Source organism: Frankliniella occidentalis, unplaced genomic scaffold, assembly GCF_000697945.3.
Source record: "Frankliniella occidentalis isolate FOCC.00 unplaced genomic scaffold, Focc_3.1 Scaffold6, whole genome shotgun sequence".
Classification (NCBI taxonomy): Eukaryota; Metazoa; Arthropoda; class Insecta; order Thysanoptera; family Thripidae; genus Frankliniella; species Frankliniella occidentalis.
The window spans coordinates 143,529-157,370 of NW_026267136.1; the positions used below are offsets into that span (position 1 = coordinate 143,529).

A 13,842-nucleotide genomic window follows, 5' to 3' on the forward strand; every position below is an offset into this window, starting at 1 on the left:
TTGTCGTGAAATTGACCGATTTCAGCACAAATAAATGACGAAACAAACACGTCATAATGACAAAGCCGAATCGACTCACACGAATTTATTTCGTCATTTATTTCGTCGTTATTTTGAGTTTTAATGGTGATTGGTTTGTCATATCATAAATGACGAAAATATGACAAAATTATGCTTTAACAGGCCATACGGGCAGCCCCTTGTCCTTAACTTCTCTAACGCGATTACTCTGTAGCAAACTTATTGTTGTTGGTGCTGGGATGCGACCGAGGACACCAGAGAGGTAAATAATATCTACTTCAGAGAGAGAGAGAGAGAGAGAGAGAGAGAGAGAGAGAGAGCATTGTGGGGAAAAGAGGATGGGGCAGCAGTGCCAGGGTTATGGCTGTTGATGGACGTTGGACGTAGCTTTTTGCCCGTTGCCCTGAGAGGGAGAAATTCGGTGGTAATTTGCCAGGTTCCTAATGGGAGCTGCGCACGAGCGTCATTATTTGTATACATGCTGGACGCCAGACATGGTAAAAAGCTATCCAACATTTACAGTTTGCTTTCATTTTGAAAAGTGCGCCCGCGAATCCGCTGGAACCCTTTCTCAACACTGCTGGTGTGAAAACAGGTTTGTACCGAAAATAAACATTTTTTTCTAGACCGAAACCGAGAGAGAAATGCCGGTAGGTGGAAAGGGAAGCTGGAGGAGGGAGCTAGAAAATAGAGAGACAGCGACAGGGCGTATGGAATGAGATTTTATGCGGCTCAGTTTGTTCCTCTAGTGCTTACGGGCAAGGTACGAAAAGGGTGGGATAGAGAGAGTGGGGGGTGGGCTGATCTGGGCCTAAGATCCTTGGGCCAGCCCACCTCCACCCCATTTAGCCAGCCGGACCGAGGGTCGGGAGGGGGAGGGGGAGGCCGAAGGGGGTTTTGGAGAAACATTAATTCGCAACTGTGTTCGGCGCCGACGAGAAGCGAACGCAATTTCCTGTCTCTCACTTTGCAAACTACTATATGGAATTGCTTGCTCGCTCCTAGTCGCCCCATTCAATGAGGTTCCCCGATCAGAAAAAAATAGCGCGAGCACAGCAGAAAATACCGAAACCACATTGACGGTGCTTTAGTGGAAATAAAAGCAGAGTGATCCCGGGCCCGGTGAGACCCGCTCTACCCGGTCTGCTGAGCATTCTCCCCCCCCCCCCCCCCACGATCCTCCTGCGCTCCGCGCAGTCCTCTTGCTGGGGAGAAGCAGTGGAAACACGAATCAGCGGCGAACGATCCGCCCTAATACATTAAACGTCTCGCCGGACTTGAAGGCGGGGGAGAGGGGAGGGGGGCCTGGTGCCTTCCACCTGAATACACCCTCCGCGGAGGAGAGTGGATCAGGAACAGTAGTGATATATCCCGAAGCGAAGTGGGTGTGTCGAACACTTTATCAAACACTCCTATAAAGAAGATTGATCCGATGTATCTGTTGTACATCAGAAGTGAAACACTCATAGGACACATTTCTCTCAAAAGTGACGTCGGCTAATGGAAGGTAGCTGAAACAAGATTGTATGCCTGCGGTTTTGTACCTCTTCTATATGTTTGACAACTTGCATTTAACGTGACACAAACTGGTACCTCTAAGAAATATTGCGCATGGAAATATTTCAATTATGAGGGCAAAACTGTACCTTTTCATTCAGGGTGTATGGTATGGCAGTAAGGTGTAAAGACGTGATGGTATCCTGCATGCAGTATATATGAGCCTCGCGGCCGGAGCACGGGGAAGACAAAATCGCGCAGGGAGTCGCGGTAGAGGGATGGGGAAACACGGGTGCAGGCGAAAGCAGCGAGGCAGAGGGAGGGGGAAATTGAGAGTTGATGGAATGGATGGATCTATCTGCGCTGCCGCTCCTGTCACCCACGCCCACGGATTTGGGAGGGAGAGGGGGGGAGGGCACGGTGAGGTGCCCGCGCCCACTTGAGGGGCCCTAAACCCGATATGAGTTCGCAGCGCCTCCCACCCAAGCGCCCTGCAGCCGCCTCGACCAGCGCCACCGCACCACTCGGAAAGAAGGGCAGCGAAAGCACTGTGTGACTCAACAAGTGGCAGCGGAGAGGAGGGAGAGAGAGAGACAATACACATGTGCTTCAAAAGAACACCAACGCTTGCTCTTCTTCTCCTCTTGCAAACCATTGCTTGAAATGAGTGAGGATCAAAGCGCAGTACGAGTTTCCTAATGCCCGTTTCCACCTCGGGACGCGGGGTTCGCGCGTTCGCCTCCCTTAAAATTTCAGACCGTGTGAATAAAGATTACCTAATGAATGGTAGTAATGTTGTTGACCCTCGGGCAGCTAAACCATCTAAAACCGCCAGAAAATCTCCACACGATCTACGCTCTGGATTAGCATGTCGCTCGTGTTTAGCAGTTGTGTCCTCGTTGCTCTTGACGTGCTGACACGTATAGTGGCGTGCTGGACAGTGTGTACAGTACAGCCTCTGGCGACCGGCGCGCAGGCAGCGCAGAGTAGAAACAGAGAGAGGGGGGAGAAAAAGGGGGAGGGGTGGCTGGGAGAGAAGACAATCCGATTATTTTCACCCAATTTTGAGCCACAGGCTGTTGTCGTGGACCCCAAACGAGGTCCCTGTGGGCTACGCCTGAGGCTACGCCTGCCTCTCCTCGCTCCGACGACGTGGTCTGGAGGCTTTGGTTATTGGCCGTGAGCAAAGCAGAAGCGCCTCCCACCCCCCGACCAAAAACCTTCCGCAAAACAAAACCAAAATTCATGGATTGTCCGTCGTATGTTTTCTCCAAGAGAAAGCACAAAAGTTTTCATAGTTTCTCGCTCCGTCTGGCCTAGGTTGCAGCGGTGGCACTGAGCTAAACACAGCCCCGGGCTGATTGGCCGCGTTACTCTGGAACAGAAAGGGGTGGGGGAGAAAGGGGGAGGGGGAGGGGAGGGTACAGTGATGAGCGAGGGTGGGAAGGAAAGAGAGATACGCGTAGATTGGAGCACCGCGCCCCCTGGCCCCGCTGGTCCCCTCCCATCCCTTCGCACAACACTATCCCACGCCACGGCACGCGCACTCCGTCCCTGTAATCATGTTAATTTAACCTCTCTAATATCATCGAGGGAGATTACGAATTTAATTGTTTCCCTTTAACTAGATGCTGCTATTATTCTTTCTCTATCTCCATTCCTACCACGTTGTGTATTTAAGATCAACGCCTAAAAGCTTTGCAAAAAAACCTTGTTCCTGGTGTTTTAGAGCGGCCATGGCGTCTCACACCATCACAATAATTGTCATAGGACTGCGCAAGTTTAGGATACTTTTTATTTCCCACCATCCATCCCAATGCCCACCCGCTGTACTGTAGCAGATGTGGCGCCTGGCTACACACCCTCAATGGTAGAACGTGTTTCAAGCCAACCAGGCTCATTGCGACCAGTAAATGTGCGCAGAACCGTCATCCAGCCATGCCACCCAAGGCCTTAGGCACTAGGGCACTCAGTTCCAGAACAGTCCGCCCGTTCGTGCCATCTCCTCCCCATTAAATATTCACAGTTCAAATATTGTTGACGACTCTGAGTGGAGAGAAGGGCATGCAATTGGGTTTACGCTTATGTGTCGTTCTCAAATCAATACACACGACGATGAGCGGCGACACAAATCAACAAAATTCTTTTTGTTGATTGTAAATATAAAGCTATGCCTCCCATTTCCAAGCACAATTTGAAGTGTAAAACTTTGAAGGGAAGAAGAGAGGTGGGGTGGTAGTGGAGGGAAGGGGGGGGGGGGTGATGAGGCAGGCGTCACTCGGCGTTGAATAGCTCTCCAACGCACGTGACTCTGCATAACTTTTTCATTTGCCACCATTCTTATTTGGGTCAAACAATGAGTCCCTTTCAAACCCATGTTGACACTAGTGCACTGTTCAAAAAGACGAAAAAATTCGTTGCTAAGTTTTTTTCGTTGTTTTACGCGAAATCACAACTATTCTTATTAAAATAAAAGTTGACGTTCTGGGTCGTCAAGTTTTTTTGTATATTCTGTATTGTTTTCGTAAAATAATACTATCGCTATAAAGGACTAAATTTGTATTATTACGAATGGTCAATTATAGCCAGAATTCCTGCCGCTCGCCGCTCGCCTAACATGCCAAACACAGAGCGGTAAAATATTAGTAGCGGGATGAGAGTGATGAAACGCTTTTCTGAGAGAAACCGCAAAATAAGCAGCACGCTGCGGCCCGCATCACACAACAAAATGTAAGCAAATAAAGGAAATGTCTCTCCGCATTTTTACGGCAGCGCGCAGAGCTGAAGAGAAGAGCGAGGAATCTCAAGAGCACCACCCCACCCGCCCCCCACCCCGCCCTGCCCCGCCTCGCGACGAGACCGAGACGCTGATTGAAGGGGCTGCCGATCTCAGATCCCCCCGCCACGGCGCGCCGAGCCTCCGGCCCAGCAAGCAGCAAAATCGGCGGCGCCGAGGGAAAATTATTCAGGGCAGCTGCTGGTGCTGGTTGCGGCGGAAGCTAACCGTTTTTAATTAATTAGAGAAAGTAGGAATGCGACAGAGAGGAGGAATGTGCCCAGGAAGGATCGATCACAGGGCCTCCCGCACAAGTTTCATTGGCCGGCAGGAAAGAGGGGCCCTTCCCTTTCCAACCCTCTGTTGTGCTGAGAGAGAGAGAAACCCGTGGAAGTGAGGTGGGAGGAGAGAGGGGCTGGGTGGTGTAAGGACAGCTACACCAACACGCCAGTTTGTACACTCACAGCCTCCCAAGACGAGTCACTACAGTAGCAATACTCAGAAGAACTTTCCTGAAAGCATGCTGCTTAAAACAGTGCTAAAACTACTTTCGAGATATTAAAAAAGACGTTTATTAAACATTAGTGCTATGTATAAGGGAACTTGTCGCCCGCTTTCTGACGGATGGTTTAAAGAATTCTCGAACAAAGTTGAAGTTTACTGAATAAGCCTCATGGGCATGTTCCATTGCTCTTTTACAGTCGATTTAATCTGTTGCTTCGAGGGCGAGAACAAACACCCGAGTAAACTCGATGCAGCAGCAGCCCGGCTCAACAGGTGACCAGCACCAGCTGTATACGTGCCTCGTTCTGCGGAGTAACAAGAGAAACACTGCACGGAGACAAACGTACGACCTCACTAACCTAGTGAATTCACCATAGCTTTCATAATCCCAGACTTTTAAAAAATGGTTGTAAATTTGCGACAGGAACAATGATTGCTTGTCAATGATAAGTATGCCAATGCAGAAAACTAAAACATCTCGTACGTTAACGATTTCAGTTAACAGCGTGACAATTTGATTCGTGTAAAAATGTTACTATCGCAATGGATATTTTTCACAGTGTTTGCGTCCCAAAACTCCTGCATGCTTCCCTAACCCCCTACCTCCCGCGACTCTCTTCCGGTAGAATCGCGAGGTGGGGGCGAGAGGCTGCCACTCAGAGCAGGGCAGAACAGGAAAGGGGCAGCGCTGCGGACGACATTTCCATTCGCAATCAAACATTTCCACGTGCTTCCCCACCTTCCCCTGCCGCTGTACCCCCTTATCCTTGACAGGCCATTTATACACGGAAATGTATATTTTTACAAAGGAAACGAGACAAGCAGAACAGGCACGCTGATCTGTAACTGTTCGAAGATTAAATACTGTTTTCCATTCGTATGACGACAAAGCGTGAAAGAGGCTCCCAGCTAAAACGTAAATGTTTGAATCAACATTCCTTTCAGACCTGTACTGTTGTGTTTTTTGTTTGTTTGTTTTTTTGTCTTTTTTGAGGCGTCCAATTTAGGTATGTTTTTATGCAGAAGGAATACTGACGTAGTAGGTCAGAAAAACGGTAGTGTTGAGAACGTCTTAAAGGTATATGGTGGATGCCACGTAATAAGAGGGTAGGAAAAGTACAAAAATAACGAAAATAATGGTGTCCTCGGAACCCCTCCGCTTCAGCGCTGGAGGAGACGTGGCTGTTGGCACCTCTCGACCCTTCTCCTCTCCGAACGACCACGCCCTGCCACGCCCCACGCCCCGCCGCCCGCCGCGATCTAAAGCGAAGAGACCGAGAGCAAGCGCTGGCGTGTATTGACAATCAACAGTGTGTTGTTGAGAGAAGCATGTATAAAACATTTTTCTCCGTTCTCTGTCACACTTCAGTATAGCAAGTATGCAAAGAGCGACAAGAAAAGAGAGATGGTCAGCATTCATGCAATGGAAGAGAGCGTAACAGATGCGGTAGGATATTTCTATGGATTATCATCGTCAGTGGTTTATCCATTATAAAAAAAAAGGATTATGCCCGTTGCCAACAAATTTTAAACCGGTCACTAAGCTTATTTATGGCGAATGGGATTCAGTGTCTACTCCAGAGACAAATTTCCATCCGATTGAAATTAGCTCGAAAACACATTCTCGCGGAGCACAAAACGATCCATTTCCATGAGAGTGTACCCCTCTCTCCCATGAAAGCGCTCTCTCACACACACCCCTTTTCCTTCACACGCACACGGAAGCAGATTGTCGCGCCTAGCCAATTATTCTCTGCGCACATCCCGCCACTGCCGCTGCTCGTGCTGCAGCAGCAGCGTTGCGGGCTTGTATCGTAAAAGTTAATGGTATCAACGCTTTTACTCCCCGGTTATGAGCTTTCAAAAAGCGATAACGCCGCGTCGTATTTCAGGCACAACGGCTCCATATCGTGCGGCGGTGCGACGCGACATGCAGGCCCAGGCCCAGCAGCGCCAACAGCCTCCGGACCGGACCGGACGGACGGACTGGCCAGCGTACTGTAGAACTACGACCGTGCCAAGTTGCAGCCAAGGAGGTTTACACTCTGAATCACAAAGGGGCCTTTATTCGTCAAATATAAAATGCACGATGCGATGCGATGCGATGCGCAATTAATAAACTGTTACATGCCAAAAATTTGTATTTTCTGCAAAACAATTTTCTTTATTTTCTCCAGTAAAGGACACCAATCTGTAATTACAATGTTGGAAAATTACAAGCCAACTGGCACGGACTGCTACACACGATGTAGAAGGGGATGGAGCAAGGGAAGGGACTAAAAGGAAAACATCTCAGTATGCATGATCATGTACCACCTCGTATACAACACTAAACGGCAAGGGACAATTTTTTCAATACTAGATGCTTCTGAGCGCAAATCGAGCAAGATGCAATTTTGAATAAGTACTGACACACTTGTATCTACATTTGAACAAAATAAAACTTCGCCCATCCGAAAGAGACACATCACATCTGTAACTACACAGGGATTAAAAATTGTGTCTTGCACTTACTACCTCCTGTTCTATACGCTGCATAAGTATAACATGGTGACCTTTGCCCCGAAACTCTGCTTTACGGCAGGATAGAGCGCAAACTCTTTTTGGTTCTTCGTCATGCAAGTTTAACAACGTAAGGCCGTCGTGGAGTGCAGCAAGGGCTGCTCACGTTTAACTTGATAAGGCCACCGGGCGGGCGGGGCTCACCCGCCGGCATTGTCCCGGCAGGAGGCGCGCCTAGGCGGGAGCAGGCAGATATTGTGTCCTCTGGCTCCTTCCTCCTCCGGCTCGTCTCTAGGCCCCCAGCACAGCCCGGAGCCGGGAGGCCGGGGCGTGGAAAAGGCGTGGGCGAGAGAGGTTATACAAAGACCGGAGCTGCTCCTCTCTGTAATTACTTTTATTAACAAAGCACTTGTGTTATTAGATAATAATCTGCTATGCACACGAGGCGGGCGGGGCGCGTGGCAGCAGCAAGCCTTTTGGCCTGCTCAGCCAAAACCACTACCCTGAGGAGCCGTGTGAACTTCGAATTAATAAATGTTGCAGTCTTTGGTATTAATTCAAAGTACTCTGGAAATTCAGCAGTGTGACCAGTGCGTTCGAAAACGGTGCGGCATTTTACCTTAGCAGTCTGATAGCCCATCCTGGAGCAGTAAATGAAATACAAATCCCACTGCGGCCCACGTGCGCTTCCCCCTCCCGCTCGCGGGCCCTTGCGTGACGGAGAGAGCCCCGCGACAAAGCGTCGACAATTTCACGAGGCATGTTGTCAGATTGGCTGACCGCGCCGCCCGCCACCGCTTAGCGCCCGCTGTGTACACGACACGAAAGCCCGCGCGCGTCACGCGGGGCCGTTTTTAGAGAATACAGCGGCACATTTCCTGCTCTCCGTCCAGCCCGGCGGTGGTCGAGATTGAGAGGAGGAAGGGGTAATGCACGGGGGGAGCTCGCAAGTCTCGAAAGCTCCCATCCTACCGCTCTCCCTCGTCCGGGGCCGAATCGCACGCGCTCAGGGTGCAGACGGCAACGTCAGACAAGGTGTGTCGCCCGCCAAAGATTCCCCTCACGTTTGTAAATTGGATTTGGTAACGGGGTGGAAAAGAAATTAGTTTTGATGTGGTCCATGGTGGGGAGGTGGAAAAAGAGGGGGAGGGTGAAAGACAAGGAGCCGGGAAACAAAATGTGTAAAGGTGAAAAGAGAGAAAGAGGTTGGGGGGCGATTTCTTTTAGCGAGCACGACATGCTGGCACTAGTTGGCCTACTTTTTGATACTGATACTTATCATGATACGTCAAACAAAAGCGCGTAACACAGAAATAATAAAGACGGACCCAGAGCGTATGCTGGCATTTAGAACTCTGTGCTGTGGCGACGAGCCGCGATCCGCATCACCAGGCTGCACGACGTGGTATGGGATGGACCGAGAGATAGCGGCTCGCACAAAGGCCCGGGTCGCCCCAGGTGCACCGAGTCTCAGACAACTCAATTGTGGCGGCCTCGGCCAGCGAGGGTGAGCCAGGGCCTCGGCCAGGGCCGCGCTGCATCCAGTAGATAGGCCTCTGCGTCGCCCCGGCCTGCGCCTGTGGCTTGCGGCGGGGGCCTAAAGTCCTGATCCCTTCTAGCACGGCCCGCAGTCCAGCACAGTCCAGCTGCCTGTACTCTTTTACCCGTATGCCAGCCAGAACGAACGCCATCGGAAGGCCAAGCAACCTCGGCCCCCGCTGATCGGAGTTGCCAGCGGAGCGAACCCAGGTAAATGGAGGTCTTTACTTCATATATAATTATATATGTTCTGTATATGGTAATATATGTCCTCATACATGACCACATATATGACTATATACTGCTATATTTGGATTATATTTAATTGTATATGGCATTATATATTACCATATATGGTTCCATAGGGGAGAGTGGGGCAGATTGAGGAACGGGGCAGTTTGAGGAACTGCCTACAAATTTTGATTGCGGGCACTGACACCGCCGTAGGTTGAGTACTAAATTGTCCTAATGTACTTTCATTCAAAAACGTTCATACGTAAAAGCTGCGAGTAAACTGGTGCGTTTTTTAAACTACGAATGTCAAAATAGACAAGTTGGCAGCCAAAACGGGAGTTTTTTCACCTTATATATTATGTAATTTCGATATTACGGAGCGCCCCTGATGCGATGGGGCCTTTTGTGTAAGAGAAGACATGCTTCCTGCTTATTTTGCCGTGCCGGACGGTATGATACAACGCCCCGTAACTTTGTAGGGATTATTTGAATGAATCAATGCAGAACGGGGTAGTTTGAGGAAGACCTGATTGAAGATAGGCCAGCCCATGCTATGGCGTGTGGCCGATAGGATTGCCCCGCTGGAAGGCCATATTTTAGTAGGATTGAGGAACGTTTAGTTTTTTGGCTCTAAAAACGAAACTATTTGAGGTACAGATGTGCAATTTTGACTCAGTGAAGGGAAGGAGGCAATGCATTGACGCTGTAAAGCACGATACCATGCGATTCATTGACGAAGAGCAAAAGGCCATTCCTCAAACTACCCCACGGCGTTCCTCATACTGCCCCGCACATGGGGTAGTTTGAGGAATGCGGGGTAGTATGAGGAACTGGCTATATCTCCTCACAAAGACACCGCATTGCAACGCGCTTTAAAGGGTTGATACATGCCAATGCCACCTTCTTTGTGTCAAAACGTCAGGTCTGTGCGACAAATAGTTCAGTTTTTAGAGCCAAAAAACGAAGCGTTCCTCAAACTGCCCCGCTCTTCCCTATATGTTTCGATATACATACGATACATACGATATACCATATATGATCATATATGAGCATATACAACCATGTACCAGGTGGCTGATTCAAGCCGCGCACTTCTGTAGTTATGCTGTACAGAATGCACGAGTGCGGGTGGGTTGCCTACTCGCTCGGCTCGTAAGGCGCCGCGGACAGGGGTGATAGGCAAGCCCGCCCGCACTCGTGTATGCGGTACAGCATACTTCCAGAAGTGCGCGGCGTGAATCAGCCACCTGGTATGTAGACATATATGTCGTCACATATTAATCATGGTACAAATTTGTCGAAATAGGCGCGCTTATGCGTTTTCTACCGCTATAAAACCTAAGGAATGAATGAAAGCAGACGGGAATCACTGGGAATCAACTATTTCGGGAATCATGTGTACACATCAAATGGGAGTTATTGCCGCCTCGGCCATGGAATACAGACGCCTGCTTGTTTTAACTGTGGCGTTCTGCTGTTCATGTGGAGTAAGCCACTGCTGCAAACGGAAAACGCCATACACGCCACGTACGGATTCCGACAGTGCAGCTGCATATCACCGCATTTTAGGACAATAACAAACGTGAAATGGCAGACAGGAAACCTGGCGGCGCGAGCGGTGACGGGGCAGCGGAGCTGGCGACGCGGCGGTACAGGAGAAAAGCATTCGCGGGGACGTGTTTCATGCAATATTCACGGGCAGCGCTCCGCGGTGCGCCGCTTTCGCATCCTGCACCGCTTACCGCCACACTCGCGTCCAGACAGTGAGTCGAGGACCAGGACTAGCAGACGCGCCGTAGCCAATAACCTGTAGCCTGAGTAGAAAGCTGCCGTTAATCCCTGCAAAAGGCCGTTCCGGGTTCGTATACTAAAAAAAAAAAAAAAATAACTTTGCAACTGCAAAGTCAAGTTTTCTTTACAGCTTCCTTTTAGCAGCATCGCTTGTGATATTGAAATAATCGAACTGCAGTTCATGAAATTGCAAATTGTAAAGCGTTGTTTGCAAAGTACGATGTCGTCTGAATCATGTGTGGCAAAGGTGTACGCACGACATATTTACATGAGACTAGAGATGCAGCGACCGTTCTGAGGAAAGATATAGATGGACTTAGTCTACCGTACATTGGGTGAAAGTAATTTAAAGTGACACGAAAACATCGATATAAACGAAAAGCAGTCTCCCGCCCCCGCCCCCTTTTCCAACAAAAATCAAACAAATGCCCCTCTTCCCCCTCACGTGGCACCTGCGCGCCCCCGGGTCCCACCTCACCGCCATAAAGCCGCACATCAAGGGTTTAATTAAAGCGACGCACGCACACCAACTCACAGCACGCAGCACGCAGCACGCAGCAGGCCGCTGACGCTGCCGTTCGTACTGCGCGCAATCATCAAGAGGAACCTCTTGAATATTTTCAGAAATAAACGTGTCCTTATCCTTCCCTCTCGTTTTATTATTTTTTTTGTAGGTGAAAACAGGTGGAACGTCAAGACAGCGCGCTGCTAAAAGCGACGTACTGCTGTCCTAACAGCTAAGCATCTGTTTAGGGTTCGAGAAATACCGGTATTTTTGACTCCGAGTAAAAAACCCGGGTAAAAAACAGTAAAAAACTGTTTTTTTGAGTAATTTACGAAATTTGCCCTTTTTTCAGTAAATATTAAGATTTTTGCGATTTGTGAGGATTTTAAAATGGATTTCAGATGATTTCACTAACTTGACCATTTCGGAAATAGCGTATTTCATCCCCTACGTCGTAACGCACACCCTCTCTGCACCCCTCTCTCAGTTTTGGACTTCCCTCCCCCCCCCCCATCCCCTCCTCCTTCTGCAGTCGTGTGCTTCGTGGCCTGCCCGGCACTGCTGCGAGCGCTGCGGGCGGTGCGGCTGGTGTGGTGTTGTACTACAGGTAGGAGACGTTCAGGCCGTTCGGTGGGGAGGCGTGTGGTTTGCTATACTTCGTCCACACTTAAATGTAAGTAAAGTTATATTAAAAACGTGTAGCTTTTACTTGAATCGAAAATTTGTTTGTTGTGTAAACAAGAGAATGATTAGATTTCTTTGTCATTTTGACTTTAACTTGCCGATTATTCTTTCGGATTCGAGTTTTGGCTGACCAGAGAGAGCCCCTAGCCTAGAGAAAAATAAAAGATTCAAATGACAAGCAGTCTATATTTGAGACAGTAAAACAAAGGCTTGATTGAAAATCGTGTGTTTCGAATCAAAATAGGAGGCATAGCGCCATCGCGGTTAATTCTCATTATTATCTAACTATAAACAACCTAACCTTACTTTTCTTTTATCCTACAGGTTCCAGAATGAGACCAACAAAAACTTTGACGCTCGGCAGCTATATTGTCGAGAAGGACAACCGAAATATAGTTTTGTCCTCCACATGCAAATATTGCAGGAAGACATGGAAGTTTTACAACGCTACCAGAATGACCGAGCATCTTGCTAAGCATTGCAAGAAGATACCATTTGATATCAAAGAAGCTCTGGCCCCCAGCTCTTCCTCCAGTCAACAGGATATTCAGGGAGAGGAGGTAGATACACCTCAGGAGAATGTCCCTGACTCATCACCATCCGGTACTGCAGCTTCTACTTCTACATCTGAAGTTAACCGAAGTAAACGGCCTTTGTCAGTCCCTCAGTTTCTAGACCGAATGACAGATAATGAAAAGCTAAAGCTCCAGACTCTTCTGTCTAAGGCAATGATTATGAGCAATCTACCATTTTCTACATTCTCATCACCAGAGTGGATTAAGTTTTTCAAGGAAGTCCGACCCTCATTTGACCTACCATCTGACTGGAACTTGCGTCATGCTCTGCTTGATTACCATTATGAAGAAATAAACAAAAGTGTTGCGAACCAGGTTGAGAAGGCTGATAGTGTTTGCATCTTAACAGATGGTTATTCGAATGCAAGGAATGAAGGTATTATGGCATTTATAATAACAACTCCCACTCCATTATTTTATGACATGGCATTGCCAGGGGAAGAAAAAGAAACTAGTGAGTATGTGAGTGGTGAATTAATTAAAATAATTGAAAAGGTGGGCCCTGAAAAAGTAAGTGGCATTTGCACTGATAATGCATCAGTAATGAAAAAGGCATGGAAAATTATTGAAGAGAAGTACAAACATATTTCCTGTTATGGTTGTTCACCTCATACTCTAAACCTTCTTACCAAAGATATTGCAAAACTACCATCAATCAAGACAGTACTCAACAAGTGCCAGAAAGTGGTGAAGTCATTTAAACGGTGTCATGTACCTCTAGCTATTTTCACTAGAAAACAAAAGAGGGCACACGGACAAAATGCAGTCACTTTAAAATTACCAGGAAAAACAAGGTGGTCAGGAACAGAAGAGATGTTGACCAGCTTGCAGAAAAACAAGAAAGAACTTAAAGAGACAGTTATTGATTCTAGAGTTAAATTTAAGGACTCATCAATAAAAACTATTGTACTTGATGAAGATTTCTGGGAATTGGTAAACTCTACTAGAAAACTACTAAAACCAATAGTGAGCAGTATAATATACTTGGAAGGAGATGAGCGCACTGTAGCTGACGTTCCAACTGTCTTGGCTAGAATGCAGAAAGAAATATCAGAAGTCCTGGAGGATTGGCCTCTTTGCGACATGGATGTTGTGCAGGAGATAGAAGACCTGGTTGAAAGCCGCATTATTTATGGTTTAAAAGATGTACATCTGGCAGCCAACTATCTCCATCCAATTCATCAAGGTATGTTTATTTAAGTAATTAAGTTTTC

General features: G+C 48.0%; 2 protein-coding genes across 4 annotated transcripts in view; one reads left to right on the plus strand and one right to left on the minus strand.

Moving 5' to 3' along the window:
• The window catches only part of LOC113211476 (voltage-dependent calcium channel type A subunit alpha-1), a 201,110-nt gene that overhangs the window by 91,469 nt on the left and 95,799 nt on the right, over positions 1 to 13,842 (minus strand). The window lies entirely within an intron of this gene.
• LOC113211475 (uncharacterized) overlaps positions 11,912 to 13,842 on the plus strand; it is a 7,301-nt gene continuing 5,370 nt past the window's right edge. Inside the window, exons 1-2 of the mRNA XM_052271209.1 lie at positions 11,912 to 12,042; positions 12,378 to 13,814. Of these exons, the coding sequence (XP_052127169.1) occupies positions 12,386 to 13,814 (1,429 nt within the window). The 5' untranslated portion in view covers positions 11,912 to 12,042; positions 12,378 to 12,385. The remainder of the gene's footprint in view (positions 12,043 to 12,377; positions 13,815 to 13,842) is intronic.